Source organism: Bactrocera latifrons, unplaced genomic scaffold (assembly GCF_001853355.1).
Source record: "Bactrocera latifrons isolate USDA-ARS-PBARC rearing strain unplaced genomic scaffold, ASM185335v1 scaffold_108, whole genome shotgun sequence".
Classification (NCBI taxonomy): domain Eukaryota; kingdom Metazoa; phylum Arthropoda; class Insecta; order Diptera; family Tephritidae; genus Bactrocera; species Bactrocera latifrons.
In genome coordinates this window covers 78,958-97,466 of record NW_017534497.1, presented here as the reverse complement: position 1 = coordinate 97,466, position 18,509 = coordinate 78,958, and the positions used below count along the sequence as shown (strand labels likewise).

General features: G+C 37.6%; 1 protein-coding gene across 3 annotated transcripts in view; it reads right to left on the bottom strand.

The window, feature by feature from the left end:
* The window catches only part of LOC108971170 (discoidin domain-containing receptor 2), a 439,012-nt gene that overhangs the window by 392,413 nt on the left and 28,090 nt on the right, over nt 1–18,509 (bottom strand). For all 3 annotated transcript variants that reach the window (XM_018937053.1, XM_018937061.1, XM_018937070.1), the window contains exon 2: nt 8,286–9,288. In XM_018937053.1, coding sequence (XP_018792598.1) covers nt 8,286–8,589 — 304 coding nt within the window. In that variant the 5' untranslated portion in view covers nt 8,590–9,288. The remainder of the gene's footprint in view (nt 1–8,285; nt 9,289–18,509) is intronic.

The window sequence follows — 18,509 nt, the reverse complement described above, 5'->3', positions numbered from 1 at the left end:
TTCGGACTGAGTAGGCAATCGACATTACGACTTTTTGAGAGAAAGATTCTGCGAAAGATCTATGGCCCTTTGGCATTTGCAACGGCGAATATCACAGTCGATGGAGGAGGAAGACCATCGCTTGAAAAGATCAAGTAGAGAAGGACCTAGCTACACTTGGAATCTCCAATTCGCGCCGAATAGCGAAAAGAAAGAAAGACTGTCGGTCCAGTTGTCTAATGTAATTTACGAGTCGGTGGCGAAGGGTCTGTCGAGGAACCCCATGAAGTATGATCGACCAGAACTGCTTCATAAACTCAATATTTTGTCCAGAGCAAGCAAAAAATCTAGCATATTTAATCCGAATATAACTCATGAACCAACACGAGGGATTCCTGAGAAATATCTAGTGAAGTTTGATGTATTGAGTTTGATTTTTTTTTGATGTATTGAGTCTAAAATCACTTATGTATTCTGTCCTGTACAAGCAAAAAGATACCACATGAATGTATAAAGTTGAAGTCGATGAGATCTCAAATGAAATTCATAGATTTTCGCTCTGTTTTCTGGACTCAGTGGAAACGGTCCTTTGTTAGTTTTGGTTATAGGTTGGCAGTGAGAGTCAAGATTAGGCATCACAGCATCTATGTTCAAAGAAGTGACAGTAAGGTTAACAATTCCACAATGAAATGGACCTCCTATTCAGCAAAAATATAGAAGGTATGGACGGAGACCTTTTGGGAAGTTGTATTCATAACATCTAATGGCATAGAAAACTTTTAGATTTCCACTCTGGATTCAGAACTTTGAAGTAATATCCGTTCCTCAGCAGGGACAGGCATTCCAAACGGTTTCGAATAATATGCTACTTGTAAAGCAAAAGCTTCGATTTCAGTAGAATAAGAGCATGTATTAACTGCGAGAAATATAAAATTGCAATCCAAGGTCTACAAATTTGTGGTACTCATTACAAAAGAGCTAACTTTTTTAGAAAATTTCTTTCAATTTATAGAAAACTGAAGCGGAATTACAATAAAATTGATGAAACTCATCCGATCTTTTAAGCCTAACTCAAACACTAACTTGTTTTTGAATCACCCATTACAAATTCATATCCATATGTGGCATGTGACCGGCGATACATTGCAATCACGATAAACTCATTTAAATAACGTCACTTGAATGGGGCGTAAATATATGATATGGCCTATATCTCGTGCTAGTATACGGTTATATGTTCGTTATATATTCCTTCGTTGCGGCACACACAACTTTTGCTCTTGGCCAACTGTCAATTCTGTCCGTCAGTCAACGACCGCCACTCTATTATTTGACAGCCGCGCGCGCCACTGCACTTTTTACACCTCAACACCTTTGTTGCCGCGGCACTTCACTATTTTTTCTACCGCTACTAACCTGCGCTTTTCCTTCTTCTATTAACCTCACTTTGCCTAAACGTTCCAAAGCCTGATTGCTGGACATTTACGCGGCTGCCACTGTGGCGTGGTTTCCACTGAGTTCATATGTGTACTCGCCCGCCTGGCCTAAATAGTGACCGCTTTGTCGGTATGTCGTGCATTTGTTGTTGCAAGCAATCACTACGGCTTATGCCTAAAGGCTATTTCAATCTATCATTTACCAGTTGCCTGAGTTTAATATGCTGTTGTGATCGTTTTAAGTTGGTCATAAATTCTTACAAATCCCGGTAAGCTGATTTGATTAAAGCAATCAATATAGCGGCGAGGTGAGATTAACTTCGTAATTATTATTGTTGTAAAGATACGCTTACAGAGTTGCTATATCCGCTCACATTACTTAATCATAACTTAATTGTGGTATGTTATATAATGGTAGATGGTGTGGATGGGGTTTTGCTTAATGTGGCATGAATAAAGCAGAAAAGTTGAGACTAATAGATAGTGGTACCGTATAGAGAAAACCGCTACTCAAAGGTGATAATGGAGAATTGTTATAGAAAAGATCTGCAAAAACTGTTGCAGAGCAGCGGGCTCTGCTGAGAACTTCAGCCTTCTCTTCTCTATCACTGGTCGAGCGTATCTTAACAACTATTTGTAGTATTGAATCAACGTAAAATTTCGGAGAATACTTTCAAAGATATAAAGTTGTCAAATATCTCCTTTCTGCTTTTTTGATATTTCTTCAATGCTTTCGAAGTGTTACAATGAACGGATTTAGTTCAAATGTGTGCCGTTTCGTTCGATAATCTGTTTCCATCTACACGGCAACTTCATAATACCCCCTCGTAGAAATCCCCCTCCTTATTTGCAAGGAACTCGGACAGCCATTTTTCACAAGCCTCTTTTAAGATCAACTTTACACCAACAAGGGCGTTCAGCATGGGCAAGAACAGGTGGTAATCACTTGGCGCTATGTCCGGGCTATACGGCGATGAACCTCCCATCCGATTTCCCTTAGCGTCATCAACGAAGTGTGTGATCTGACGTTGGCCAATTCTGGACGCTTCTGGTCGATCGCTTGCTTCAAGCATCCAGTTGTTCGCAGTAGAAGGTAGAATTAAGCGTCTGGCCCTATGAAAGCAGCTCATAGTGGATGATTCCATTCCAATCCCAGCAAACACACAGTAAAACATTCATGTCTCCAACGGAAAAATAACAAAACTTTTTCGTCTTCCCAATATGTCAACCTAAATCAGAGTGCTTTAAAACTACCGAAGATCTGACTGATATAAGTCAAACATTTGAAGTGATTTCCTCTGTTTTCGTCGCTTTTAATATACATATCTCTGATTTACTTTAGTTATTTTCTTCAAGCAGCAAATTTAACAGAGCTGCCGCAGTCTTCAAACTTAGAGAAGGGTTCATAAAGTACTCGCAAGACTTTGTTTTTGTGCCTCAATTTACTTTAGTTTTATTTTTTTTTTTATCTTAATTGCCATTTTTATTGTTTTCGGCTCGCACATCAACGAGCGAAAATATTATCATTAAGTGAATAATTATAAGCAATCATTCAGTGCTTAAACGCCATAAGTCAAAGCATAAAATGCGAGACCGCCAACAAAAAAAAAAAAAAAAAAAAAAAAAAAAAAAAAAAAAAAAAAAAAAAAAAAAAAAAAAAAAAAAAAAAAAAAAAAAAAAAGAAAAAAAAGAAGTGAAACGAGAATAATGAATATGCTGAAGAATATAAATGAACACGAGAAAAGATTGTGAAGTGAAGGCATAACTTTAGTGTGATAAATAGAGCGGAGTGGTGAGAGGCGGGTTAAAGACATTGGCACTTGAAGCGCGAGAAACTGCGTGAAATGAAACTGAAAATCAACAAAAATGCTTCAGCTTTATTTGGCGCGCTTAGTTGAGCTGCCAAGCATATTTGCGCAACATGTGGCACAAGTTGTAGCAGCAACGTGCCGTTAAGAGAGGTAGGCAACGAAAAAAGTTAACTGCGGTTGCACCGACGCTAAAATACCCTTCACAGGTGCATTTGGCGCAGCATAAAGTATTTTATCTTAATTTTGATTGTTCACTTTATATGAGAGCTATATGTTAGAGTGGTCTGATCCAAACAATTTCTGCAGGAATTGTTGCATTGTTTTGGAAACTTATATCTCCCAAATTTCATGAAAATGTGTCGTTAAATAAAAAAGTTTTTCTGACAACGCCTGGATTTTGATTCATCAGTTTGTATGGCGGCTATGTGCTGTGGTAGTTCAATCTGCACAATTTCTTCAGAGATTATACTCTTACCTCAGAAAATTATTTGAGCCAAATTTCATGAGAATATCTTGTCAAGTAAAAAAGCTTTCTATACAACGACTGTATTTTACCCGATATGTTTATATGGTAACTATATGTTATGGTAGTCCGATATCAACAATTACGACAAATGACCATATTATTGAAAAAAGTTGGGCGTGTGAGGAATTTCAGGCCGATATCCCAAAAACTGACACTCTAGTTTCAGTATATACAGATGTAGGGTTTGGCGATAGACAAAAAGATATAGCTAAATCGACTGAGATGTTAATATTAATTATTATTTTGTATATAAAGATATATGTATATGTATATGTAGGGTCTCTGATGTTTTCTTAAGGATTTTTAAACTTCTTAGAAAACTAAAATCATGTTCAGGATATTAAAACTACGCACCATCTTAGTGGTCATACGGCGCTGTGTTGAAAACATTTTTTGTTTTTGAAATAAAAAAAACCATTGAAGAACAAAAATTGAAATAAGAAAATCTGCTGGCCGTCAGCAGCCCACTTAATCAACATCTTCTCGTCTGACTGGGGTGCCAAGGCAAGCCCCCTTGCAAGCACGTAAAATCATAAATACAAAATAAACAAGTTTACTGAAAGGCCGCAAAAGGCTGTGTGTATGTTTGCGTGTATGTGTTGAAGTACAAGCCGAAAAACTCATTTACAAAACGCAATTACTTAATTATATGCTTATATAGCGCACAAACAAACAAATAATTAGATAAATACATGCACTCATACTCGTATATATAAACAAATAAATACAATTATTGCAATCACTCAGTCATACACTTACAAAACAACATATATATGTACAAGTATAGCATTTGGCTGGTTTTCCAACTTTTCATCATTCATTTGGCCCCAACTTAGCAAACTGTTGTCCGCGCGTTGCTTTCAAATCACACACACAAATATACATATCAACATACAAATGCGCATCTGTCTGTTTGGTACAGTTCCCAGCTGTATTGCATATTGATGAACGCTGTGCATGACAGATTGCTGGTAATGAATTATATTTAATTATGAAAATCAATTTAGTCTTTTTCGGCCGCTGTGCGTCCTCGTTTTCCTCCCCTTTGATGTCATTGGGCGGTCTGCTTGTGTGCCTTGGAGATTTATGTGGGAAGTAGGTCAACGAGTTAGCGGCTAATGCTTGTGTAATACTAAGGGAATATCAGCACTTTCTCCTCAAATGTGCATACAATTGAATTTGTGTTATGTTATTGTGTACAACACTTTCATAAGTACATTATAATCCATTTAAAATTTTTTAAATATTTTAATTTTGATAAATTTATTTTTTCTCAAAATTTCCAATATTTCAAAATTTCCGAATATTCAATAACTAAGGCAAAAATATACATACATATATATGTAATAAAGTGACAAGGATCTTAAGGCTATTGCTAAACTTTCCTGTTTTCTAAATACTATAAAAGTATATCAGAACGTGTATAGGTTACTTACAAAGATATATATTTTTATTACAAGGGATTTGTTTATAAATTTTAGCTCATATTACTTATACCTATAATCATGTTTCGGTTTCGCTATATGACATTTGAAACGTAAAGTTTTCTACTAAAAAACAAATTTCCAGGCAGGTTTGTGGTTGTGGTTATGGGAGACTACTTCAAAGATGAAATCCTCAAGAGAAAATTCCCCACATTTTTCCGTTTTCCTTCGACAAAGGAAATGTTTTTTTTTTTTGTACAAATCTGGTACTCTATTTTTGGTTTCACTCATTCCGCTCCGGTAATTGTGGTGTCAAAAACGCTTCCGCTCTACAAACGTATATACCACGCGCTAAATCATAGAAAAGACCCGTGAAAAGAGTATCGTCACAGACACCTCTTCTTCGATTTCAAAGATGCTTTTGACAGCACAAAAAGGAGCTAGCTTTATGCCGCTATGTCTGAACTTGGTACTCGACCAATACCAAAAGCTCCGTCAGTAGCGGGAAAACCTTTCCGAGCCGTTCGATACCGACAAAGGTTTCACATTAGGCGACTCTCAACATGTGACTTCTACAATGTACTCCTTAAGAAAATAATTCGAGCTGCAAAGCTGCATGAAGAAGGTACTGCACTAATACCAACAACAACATCAGTCTCGAGAACCAACGCAGAATAGCTTTTGCCAATTGAAAAGTAAACTCCTCTTTCGACGAACAAAGAACAAACTCTACAAGTCACTCATGATACTCGTCCTGCTATATGGTGCAGAGGTTGTGACAACATCTGATGAGTCAGGATTACGAGTTTTCGAGAGAAAAGTTCTGCGAGAGATTTATGGTCATTTGCGCGTTGGCCACGGCAAATATCGCATTCGATGGAACGATGAGCTACATACGATACAACGGCATTGTCATAGTTCAGCCAATTAAGAGACTGCGACTACGTTGGCTGGGTCATGTTGTTCGAATGGATGAAACCACAGGAGTTCTGAGAGTATTCGTAGTACACGCCGAGGGAAGTGGAAGTAGAAGAACCTGGCTTTACTTGGAATATCCAATTAGTGGCAAACAGCGAAAAGGGAGAACGACTGGCGCGCTGTTCTTCTCGTAAAGTAGGCTATATCCGCATAAGCGGTGTCTACGCCAGCTAATAATAAGACATATGTATATGGTGCATAGCTGGATACAAAAGCAAAGTTGATGTATCGCACGATCGAATTCCCATCTGCCAATCGCGACTGAATTTTGAAGGTCTAACTCAGAGCAAGCAATCATTCGTAAGTGTTCTGATAGGCTCCGCACAGATCAGTTGCGCATCGAAAGCAATAAACCTATTTGAGACGACAAAATCTTTCCTTCAATAATTTTGAATTACTAACGGCGTTTAACCCTTTCGAACCGGAACGTATGTGTTCTGGTGTATTTTTGAAAGATGCCTAGCATAAAAAATAATAAAAAGAGTTAAATTTGTCCCATTTCGTAGCTTATACTATTATTAACAGTATTTGATGGCATTTTAAATAGTAAACACGTGTTCATTTGTACGCGTATTGATTATGCGAAATATGTTTTATTTACTTCAAAGGCTTCTCGGATCGAAAGGATTAAGAAAAAACACACAATTTTTGTTTTATGAAGAGAGGAGCTCTTCAGCCTATATGACGTATCAACGACTAGCAGTTGCCGAAGCAAGAGGCGATGTGAACTAGAACCATACATTGTTTTTGAAATTTGATATTAAAGGCATAAAACAGATTGTTTCAAATACATTGACTTTATTTTATTCAGAACAAAATTTGGTTGAAACTTTTGCATTTTGAGCTCCACTTGCACCAAACTGAATTATTTATACATTCACTTGTGCAAACTTTACCACTGCCTCTTTCACACCACCTAACATATTTTATACGCCAATTGAGATCATCACACATCATTCACTTCCAATTACCAGGTAATTGATTATGTAATTAAATAAACACAAAACAGCTACAAAACTTCAACATAAACTTGCAGCTATAAGCGCCGAAAGTATCGAAGTTATTATATGCAATTTGAATACAATTTGTTGGCAATTGAAATGTTGCATAAAATGTTGCCACCATTGTATGCGGAGCGTGCACCTGATGGCTCTAAAAATTGCTACAAAATAGCGGCAGTAGCAATAAAATTGCGCACAAAAAGGCAGCAATTAAACGCAAATATTTGCAAAGTCAGAAGGGGATTGGCGTATGGGCGATACGCGGCTATTGGTATGTATTTTTATACCCTGCATAGATTGCAATGAAGTTTGTAGCACCCTTAATGTCGGAGACTATACTCAGAAAAAATAATATATGTATGTATATGTATGTACATATATAAATAATCAGCATGGCGAGATAAGTCGATTTAGCCTTAATTTACGTCTGTCTGTATATACGCGAACTTGTCCTTCATTTATTGAGATATCGAACTGATATTTTGCTCACGTCATTTTTCCGTTAAGAAGCTGCTTGTGTGTTGGAACCGCCGATATCGGACCACGATAGTATATAGCTGCCATACAAATTGATCTATCAAAATCAAATTATTGTATGGAAAAATTGTGTATGTGATGAGATATCTTCACAAAATTTGGCACAGATTATTATCTACAATAGTAGCACAATCTGCGAAGAAATTACTTAAATCGGACTACTTTAGCATATAGCTGCCATATAAACTGGCCAGCCAAAATAAAAGTATTATATGGAAAACTTTGATAGTTGACGAGATATCTTCACAAAATTTAGCATGAATTCTTGTCTAAAGTAATAATGCAATCTCCTAAGATATTCTGCAGAGCGAGCTATTATAGCCTATAGCTGCCATACAAACTGGCCTATCAAAATCAAACTCTTGCATAGAAAACTTTCTATTTAACGAGATATCTTCACGAAATTTATCACGGGTTATTTCCTAAGCTAGTATTTTATTCTCCAAAGAAATGGTTTAGATGGAACTACTATAGCATATAGGTGCCTTACAAACTAACCGATCCAAATCAAGCGCTTGTTATTCATATTTTGCAATCGTGAAGGGTATTTCAGTATGTTTGTGTGTATTTATGTAAATTTACTTAGCACTTACCGATATCGAGCGCATAACAGAACGCACCGCCACCGCCGCCACCACGTTCGCCGCGCCGTCCATGCCAACTGCTGCAGCTCAATAAAATCAAAGTCAATGTCAGCCAACATAAAGTTTTATTTTTATTAACACCATGACGCTTAATGCGGCAATAACTTTTCAAATAATTTGTTGCGCAATACGTACAACGGCTAAACAGCAAAGCGATTGCGCCGCGGCACTTGGCTTTCGGCAACTCCTCCTGCAGCTGCTGCTGCTGTTGCAATTTAAATGAATTCAATTGTCGAATTTTTATTGTAGCCATATTATGATATTTTCCGTTTTCGTTTGACTTTCCTCATTCACTGTTCGCTGAACTTTAGTTTGTTTTTGTTTTTGTTTTTGCGCCACCTTCCCTATTTGGCGTTTTTATGCGCGCACACTTTGTAGTTAGTTGTCCAGCAAAAAGGTTGCCACCCAATTGTTTTTGTATATTGAATGTGGCATGAACGAATGCGAAAGGTTGATTGCTTAGTTGTTGTTGTTATTGGTTTTTGCTGATTTCATTATTTTGTTGTTAGTGCAACTTTTATTGCGTTTGTTGTTGCTATTATTTGTGTTGTTATTGTTATTTTTGTAGTTGCTGTCCCCGCTGTCCGAGGCCAAAGTCAATGTTGCGTATATTTTTGTTACGGCTACCTCAGTTGTTTCTCTTGTTGTTGCTGTTGTTGTCGTCCCAGACCTGCACGTAGTTTTCGCTTGAACGGTTGCAGTAACATTTAAAATAACGGCACGCTAGCGGCATAACGTTTTAACTGGCAACTAGTAAGTATGCAATAGCAATTCGTTCGTTGATTTTCAGCGTGAACTTTGCACAAATGTCGAATTAATTTAATTAGATTGTGTATTGGTATATTAAGGTGGGCGTGTGGTATGCAAAACGCTTAACACGAGTAGCTTATTTTAGTCTAAAGCGCTTCGAATTGTTGTTATGTGATTACTGCGCCATGTTGCATGTGAATGGCTGAAAAGGAAAAGAAAGGGAGAGAGAGAAAGAATACTATAATGAACTGAATATTTTGCACAGATAAGTGTATAAGCAATCGATAATAATAGGTTAGGTTAGGCGGGGTTAAATTGTCGATCTTAAAAGAGATCTCATTTCGACACTTTATAACGTTTTATCTATAATACGGTATAAGTATCGATAATAACATAACTAACAAAAGCTTTACTGAATTACAAGTTTTGAAATCATATTTCGGGAATATTCAACTTTGCTGGAATTTCTTCAGTTTAATCTTTCTTTGCAATGTTATATGCAATGAAGCAAAGCTTTTTGTGTGGAGTACTCTAATTGTTTTCGTATATAACTCGTTTAACTCACAGTATCAAGATCGTGAAGAACAAACTTTTTTTGTCAATTGTAGTATTACCTGCAACACAGAAGATAGATTAAAATGTTGGCTCAAAATCAGAACAACTTAGCCAGCTAAGAACTCCAATTCAGTTGAACCTAAGTACTTCAAAGTACTGATCATAAGTACTCTCAAGAGTCTACGAAACGCGTTATATCTGCCACAAATTTGTTAAGAAGCTAAGATCAATGCCGACCACTTCCTCAGGTTCATCGAATATATGACTGCCGTGAGATTTCAGTCTCAGTCAAAAACTTGATAATTGCCTATATGTTCCCATCAACGTTCTTCCATACAATTTCCGATTAGATTCCTTACCACATGTACTGCTATTGGACAACGTTCAGTAAGAACTGCTAAAATTGTATGAAGATATATCATATTGTAACCAAGTAGTTTAGTGGATTTCCTGTGCTTTACACTAGCCAGAAGTATCTCGCAGTTGCACAGGATGTTGTTGTTAGACAACACCTACTAAGTTCACGAAAAGTCTATGAGTCCAGCGCTAGAGCGTAAGAGTACGGGTCTTCGCTGATTTCCAACTCGATGAAATCGATTGCTACTCCGCTATGACCAGGCACTGGGAACAGACATTCCTTGACTAACAATAAGCTCCGTGAAAAACCGCATCCGTGAAAAACTACCCTGCTCCTCTTCTCCAGTGACTTTACTCCACCTACAAGTGACAGCATCTGTATGTGAGCAGAGGAAAATCTATCAAGAGTATAATATTCGACACATTGATTTAAGTTTTCAGCGATCCAGACCACGAAGCGAAGGATTTCAGAATGTTGCAGTTTGAATTCTTTTCTGTACCCAGATTTTTTGAGTGAGCTTCGCAACTATACACTTGCTTCTATAAAACATTGCTGGTTGTACAGGTTTTCATAGAGTCAAAATATCACATTTGATGTAATGACCTATCTCGTCAGAACAGCTTCTCTATAGAAGTATATGGCAACCGATCTTGTAAAGGGTAAGCTCTTGTTACTCGACTTTATCAATAAGAGGAAGGTGCAACGGTTCGAGTGTGGAGAGAGGGACATCAGGAAATTTATACTGCCTGGTAAATAAAACTATTTAATTTTGGATGGTTAATTCTTTTCTTTCCGATCAGTTTGACACCATGTTGAAGTTAGCTTAAAATATATCCTAAACAGTAGATAACAATTACTTTGATTATATCCTGAAACGAGTTTTTGCTTTGTTTGCATTTGCATTGACGTGTAACAAAATTACTTTGCCGTGTCTTCTGGCCCATTCTGATCGTTTTTCGATCAATTTATCATTTATTCTCCGTAGCGATTAGTATTAATAATTTCACCAGCTTTTAGGAGCACATGATATACCATACCCTTCTGATCCCAGCAAGCACAGATCGTTGCCTTCTTACCGAATCATTCTATTTTTGCAGTTGATGTTAATGGTCGTCCCGAATTTCTCCATTTAGGCTTCTTAAAATAAATAAATTTTTCATTCCCAGTGACAGATCGGTGCTATACAATATTATTACGATATATTTAATTAATCGGTACTTATACCGCATATCTGAAAGGATAGATATTGAAGATATTCAATATCGTCGGAATCAGAGTTAAGAAGTTCAGTTCAAATCAGAGAAAAAAGTAGTGATATATGACATTTCTTATTTACCCACATTCTAAAGCAAGTTTATCGTGGATGGGATTAGTAGCTAATAGCACTCATTCCCTCGCGCAAATAGTGAAATGTAATATTCCCACGGAGTTTGACTGAAATTGCTTAAACATTTCATTACTTTCATACACTTAACTCTGCATTAATCTCTTATAGTTTAATAGTTTAAAAGAGGGTTTAACATATATTTTCTGTTTAAAAAATTTCACTTCAGCAAATTCGTAGATTTCAATTCTAATAACGCACATGCTATCAACTTGGCATCCCACATACTTCGGAACTCTAAGTTAAATACACAAGGTAACTAACTAGCACCATACCAGAAACTCTTTAATATATAATATAAGAATATACATATACATATATGTAAAACAAGCAATCATACTTTCTTGCAAAACATCCAAATTGACCTCTTCCACCAGCATTTTTGCATAGTGTTGATTAAATTCCATAACTGGCCGGCCACACGGCCTATGTTAAGACTTTTCATATTGTGCCATTACGGCGTTGACTGTGGCGTCCGCAGTGTGTAATGCACACCGCTCAACAAGCGACAGCCGGCTAATAGCAGCCATTCATACAGTCATTCATACGCTTTCCTAATTTATAAAAATGCGCCTACACGAAGCAGCCCGTTTGTGGCTAACGTTAGAGCCTTGTCTTTGCTGTGCTGCCAGCGGATAAATTACAAGCGGAAATGAAAAACAGTATTTTCTAAAAAAAGCAAAAATCATATGAAAAGCAAGTAGCATTGAAAAGTAGACGCTTTGAAAAAAACAAAAAAATTTAAAAGAGTCTATGAAAGAAAATGGGCCAAAAGAAATTCTTGAATGAAAAGAAAATAGTTGGCGGCTCATGCCATTTTTGCCGAGTGCATGGAAAATATGAGACTTCAAAAGGCGTTCGGTTTCTACAATTTTTTGTGTTGCAATTACACCAATGCCATTGCCACTATCAATAACATGACATGGAAATATGACAGTACTAGTGGCGAGTTAAAACGCACACTTGCTGACAGTGTTCACAGTTGGATGAAATTCGGTATAGAAATCAAGCTCTTGAAAAGTTCCAAGATGATCCGGCGTTTTCGAGGCAAATTCTGTTCAGCGATGAGGCTCGTTTTTGCCCTAATTGGGTATGTAAACAAGCAAAATGGTCGCATTTGAGACGAAGAGCAATCTTAAGAAATTCAAGAGCTGCCATCTCATACAGAAAATCTCGAGTCGATATAGTCATCGGCCCATATTTCTTCAAAAATGATGCCGGTGAGAACGTATCGCACCATTACAACCGACTATTTGATGTCTGAAATTTAAGTTCGTGACCTCGCCGACATTTGGTTTCAACAAGACGGCGCCATTTAGCACACATTGCATCAATCCATGGATTTGGTTCGTTATAAATCAGAGAGAGATAGATAGGGAAGTTTTTCAAGTTTTGAGTGGATATAATTACAGATATTAGAAAAGTGAAAGAGAGAGAGAAAGAGAGAGCTATTGAAGTTTTTCTGGATTCGGGTAGATATGCTTTCGGCAATCACTTATAGGAATTTTAGAGGACCAGAGGGCGAGAGAGAGAGGCACACACATTAAAGCTTTGCTAGATTCGAGTAAATATGACTGAAATGATTCCTTCAAGGAATTTGTGGATCAATCAGAAACCGCGTCTCAATAAGTAATACTAAACAGTCATGGATATTTAATATGTATCAAACTTTCTTTAATAAATAATAATTTTATGTGAGACTATACTGTATACCAAAAGTTTTGAATGTAAATGTGACTTCTTTTGACGTTAAGACAGACAACTGAGATGGTCTGGGTATAATTACAGCTCTTTATGAAATTTCACTTCTATCTAAACTCACTTTTTCATTAACTATCGTCTGACAAATAGCTTGCTTCTTCTACATAAGTGCGATCCGCTGCCATCGGATATCACAAACTCCAGCTAATAACACAAATCCCGAATCTCAAGTGTGAGTTAACTATGAAAATAAATGACACACCGTACTACCGTCTGCATAAAACTGTAAAAAAAATTCAATATGAATATTTGCCGTACCAAAAAGTGAACATCTGTACTTTACCGCTAAAATTGCCTAAATGAATGGAGGAGTAGAAATATTTTGCTGTTTGTGCCCACAAATAGACAATCAACAAAGCCGTTGCCACAAGCGCGAAATTCATGTGTATGCTTGTTTGTATGTTTGCGCAGGCAAGTAGAGAGTCAAGCCGACTTCTGAGCAAATAATTGTATGCATATTCACTTGCAACAGCATATGCTTGCGGACATGCACAATTTATAAAAGGCGACAATAGACAGAGGCAGATCCCGGTCAATGCATGAATATACAGACATATGCTTGCTTATTTGTATGTATGTAAGCCTATATATTTTTTTAGTTGAATGTTATGGCCTGTGGATTGTGCGGCGCGCAAATTAATATTATGCCATTTGGCTGAATGGCGGACCCAAGGCGGCTATTATGTCGGCAAAAGCACAAAAACAAACTAACATTTCAGCACAAAAAAAAAATAAAAATAAAAAATAGAAACTGCGCAAAAAAGTGGCAGACATGCCGCCTACATTGCCACCTTGTGCCGTGTTGGCACTTTCTTTGCCGAAAAAAGAGAGTAATAATTGCACTCCGGAACTTTGTTTCATTTTTGGTGGCGCGGAGTCATATAAAAAAATTTAAAGCATTTTTATAATTACTTAATACTTTCTTATGTTTGTTGGATTTTTGGGTTTTTTTTACAAGGAATAGGGTGATTTAACAAAAAGTTTGTAAGTCTCGCGAGGAAACATGCAGGAACACATATTAGACCCCATAAGGAATACGCTCTTGGAGCATTCCTGGACATTTCTGGAGCGATCAACAACGTCTCTACGGAATCTATTCTGAATAGTATCTAGGCAATAGATGTTGATCTTGCTTCACAATGGTTAATCGGAAGCCTTTCTACAGACTCTTAGCAGTATTATGACCACCACTCTCAATACAGTCCAGAACTGAGCATCGCAAGCGTGTGAAGGTTTGAACCCGGCGAAAACGGATCTGCTTGTGTTCACAAGAGAGTAAACAAATGGAGGTTCTCTTCTATAAATGGTACTCTCTATTACGTACCGCACCAAGTACTTTGAGCTAGTCTCTGACAGCAAACTGTTGCGGAAACCTAGCAATGGGTTATAAGCGTATAGGCAGATGCTCGGCAAAACCTCGGATCTCTCTACCTCTCTCATGTCTCTATATAGCTTATTTTAGCCTAGCTCTGCTCTATGGTGCAGTAGTATGGTGGAGAGGCGTACAGAAATCCATCTCTCTTGCACTGGTACTAAACTTGCCTCCTATAGACTTCTTCGCTGAAAAGTGCGCAGCAAAATCAGAGGGGCGACTACTGGTTGCAGCAGAATTTGAAAGACGCAGAGCTGGCCTTTGATTTACCTGCGGGCAATTCTAGAGTCAATATCTACGTAGAGAGCCAAGCAGCAATCAAGGCAGCAACCACGTATCGCATATCGGTCAGAAGTGTCTTGAAAAGCAGGACAATAGTGGAAAGTGTTGTCAGAAGTTAGCAACTTCCAGGCCACAAGGGCATCGAAGCCAATGAATTAGTGGACGAGATAGATCAAGAATGGTGTACGGCTTCGGAAACTCATGCATTGTCTAACGACGATCTCGACAGAAGCATGGGAAAGAAAATCGAAATCCGATGGAACGAGCTACCTGGATACAAAACTGCAAAAGTTGATAGAAAAGACTGTAGGAAAATCATCGGAATACTAACTGGTCACTGTCAGGTGGCGGCACACGCCCGCAGAATGGGATTAACAGATCGAGAAGACGGCAGGATATGATTCACTGAAGGAGATATCAAGTAGCAGAGTCTGTTCAAATTCCCGCCAACACAGGCATCATAATGGTTAACTACTCTTCTTGGACCTAGCGATCGATCTTACTCGAGATAAAGATCTTTTTACACCTTTTTATGATAGGAAATCCTCATCTGTATGTAGTTATAGCTTTGGAGTAGCCGGTGTTAAACTTTTTTCTTGTTTCTTTTTTCTCATTTTTTTAGTTCCTCCAACACCACTTTCAACCTTTTCCCTTTGCAATAACGACTGCGCGACTGTGTTTTGTCTGTCAAGTTGCATGTAGTATTTTCTGTTATTATTGTTATTACTGTTGCTTGCGTTGAAGTCTGTCACTTGTCTTCTTCTTCTATTCTGTTTACTTTCAGTTAGCCACATGCAGCCTACAAATTAGTATTCTTTCTCTAGCGCGCTTGTTGCACATTGCTTACAAACGCGTCTGTCATTTAATTTCTCTACATGCCTATGTACGGATATATTATACTGGTATGTATGTATATTCAAATGTAACTGAAAATGTGCAGTCTGCTGCATTACTTTCGCCGTAATAGGCGCGCACTTGCAACACTTTGCCTCTTCGTTTGCTTTTCTAATTAGTTATAAACAGACATAGATACACACACCGTGTAGTATATGCACTTCAACATCTCTTGTTGTTGTTGTTCCGCTTCCTTTACTTTGTCGCTAAAACTGACAGGCCACACAGCGTCTGGCGCGTTTCCTTCAATTAATTTATGCTACGCATTCCAGGAATGACGGCGGCGGCTGTGGCTGTGGCTGTTGCTCCCACTGCGACCGCGGCTTCGGTAGCGACAATTGATTGGTGGCACGTTGCGAAGGTGTCGGCATGACGTTTATGAAGTTATTCGAGAAACTTGCGTAAAATTAGCCGCCTGTGATTTGCATGCTTCGTTTGCGAAGCGCAGACATTGCAGAGCTGCATATGTACTTAACGCTTACTGGTTTAGAAAAAAAAAAAACTTTCTACACTCTACACTCAGACTGAGACTTTGTGTGATCTTTATCAGATAAATGTATGAGGATTTTAGGTATATTGTTGAATTTTAATATACAGCTAGGTGATAGTGAGCCGATGTGATCCCTATTTGAAAATATGAATCCAAGGGCCTTTATCATTCTTATTCAGACTACCATACAGTCTGTCACAGAACCGCAAATTTGCACAAAAAGCTAGGCCCATGTTACATAAGTACTTCTTGAGTTTACAGTGGCCAGGGTAGAGTGTCACAAATAACCTTAGTTTGTCCATAGAGAGGTTGATTAGTTGGTTCATTCCCGTCTACACCTTTGTAGCCGTGCACCCAGATGAGGTGCACTGCACTATCTTCCGATAGAGTATTCAGTTGTTCCCTACTCTCCTACACTAGTAGCGATCTGATCTCGTGGGTAGATATTGTTTTAATTGATATTGCCCCAGGTCTATCGCTAATTATGGTTATATATACGTTATGTTATGTACGTTAGTTGCGATAGTTGCGTTGCATTTTTATCTCTGCGCTCGGATGTATGGCTAAGGCTTGTACTTGAAAAATGCTCTGAAAACTTCCCATAGACACGTTGAGTTTAGTGCGTGGTCCTGCGACTAGTGCAGAAATTCTCTTCGACGTTTTTGAGCCTTCGCTGTACCACTTCATTACACTATTCCTACGCAGTAGCTCGAGAACAAGCTGAAAAGATTCAAGAGTTACCATTTCATTGTGAAAAAAAAAAAAAAAAAACGGTTTGGTGTTTTTTCTGGGCCAGTGAAATCTTCGGTCCATATTTCGATATTTCGTAATAGTTAATGGCAGAGAGCAGATATTTTTGATGTTTTGAGCCAGTCGTTTGGCTATCAAAATCGTGTGATATCACAACGTCAGACTTTTTCTTGTGGAGATATATTAAGTTTAAATTTTATACAGACAATCTCGCTTCGATTCTTGAAGAAGTAGGGAACATGAAATTTATCAGTTTTTATATAAGTAAGCATGACGACGAGACGATTTGAAATTCGGTTGATGGTTTGTCTTTCCGTCCATTCGTCCGTGCAAGGTTGAACTTGCGTAAAAATTGAGATATCGTGACGAAGCTTGGCACACATGTTCTTTGGCAAAAAAGTAAGATGGACCTCGTAAATGGGTCCCCTACCACACACAGAAAATGCAATTAAATGAAATCGTATAAAAGACAATAACTAAGCACCAAATTTAGAAATAGAACTGTACTTTGGCTCAGTGGATCGAAGTATCAAGGGGCACACGCGGGCCGAAAATTGTGAAAAAGTAGGTGTGGCCCGCCCTCCATTTGTTTTAATGTGCATATCTCCTACGCCACTTAAGCTACAACTCCCAAATTCTCTCAAATTACATCCCTTTAACACTCTGTGGATAAAAAATGAATAAAAACGGAAATAGTTTCGTCCACCCCTATATAACGGTACTGTTAAAAAGTACTAAAAGTACGATGAATCAATAACTAAATGCATATACCATTCCAGAGACATACAATTTTATTTTCAAGATGACATGAGAGGACTTTGAAGGCCGCCAACTTTTAGGTGAAGTCTCATACCTCGGGACGGAAAATCCAGGAAATCATAATATGGACCAGTGATTCCCTGCAACGATGTCTCTACGATAGCGTCGTTGTTGAACAAATTTTTCCTTTTTTCCGATCCACTGGCTAGGTAATAAATTTCCATGATTTGCAAATGGCAAACTAGATCCAGTATAAATGAATCATTACTGGGCCTTCAAATGTTTCTTAAAGTGCCACAAAATCATATAAGGATTGAATAATCTTAAGCCTTGAGTGATTTTTTCAGAATAGTAAGAAGAAAAAAAATCGATTGTTCTTTGAATTCAAATGGAATAAAATTTAGGAATGCTAGCAGTGCTTCTACTTAATTCGGGAAAGATGCACCGTCTTCATGCATTATCATAGGTATCTTTTAATTTTGCTGTCTTGTTTCAGCGTTGCGCTTAAGGAGGTATTCTACTCTAGAATTCTGAAAAATTCGATTTTTTTTAATATATTTAATGTTTAGACCCTTAAGAACATATCCTCCAAAGGATTTTTAAAAATTAAAATTGTTTTAAGAGCTACAGCTACTTTAGTGACGTAGTACCTAGCGCACTAATAAATAACTTAGACTGCCTGAAATTTGACTCACTTTTTTAAGCGCGTTCTTCTCGAAACTAGTTTTTTCCACTCGGTACCTGCATTATTTCAAGTTCTATATAACTGATTTCCTTGAAATTTTGTGTGAACCTTCTTTATATAATAATATTTAATA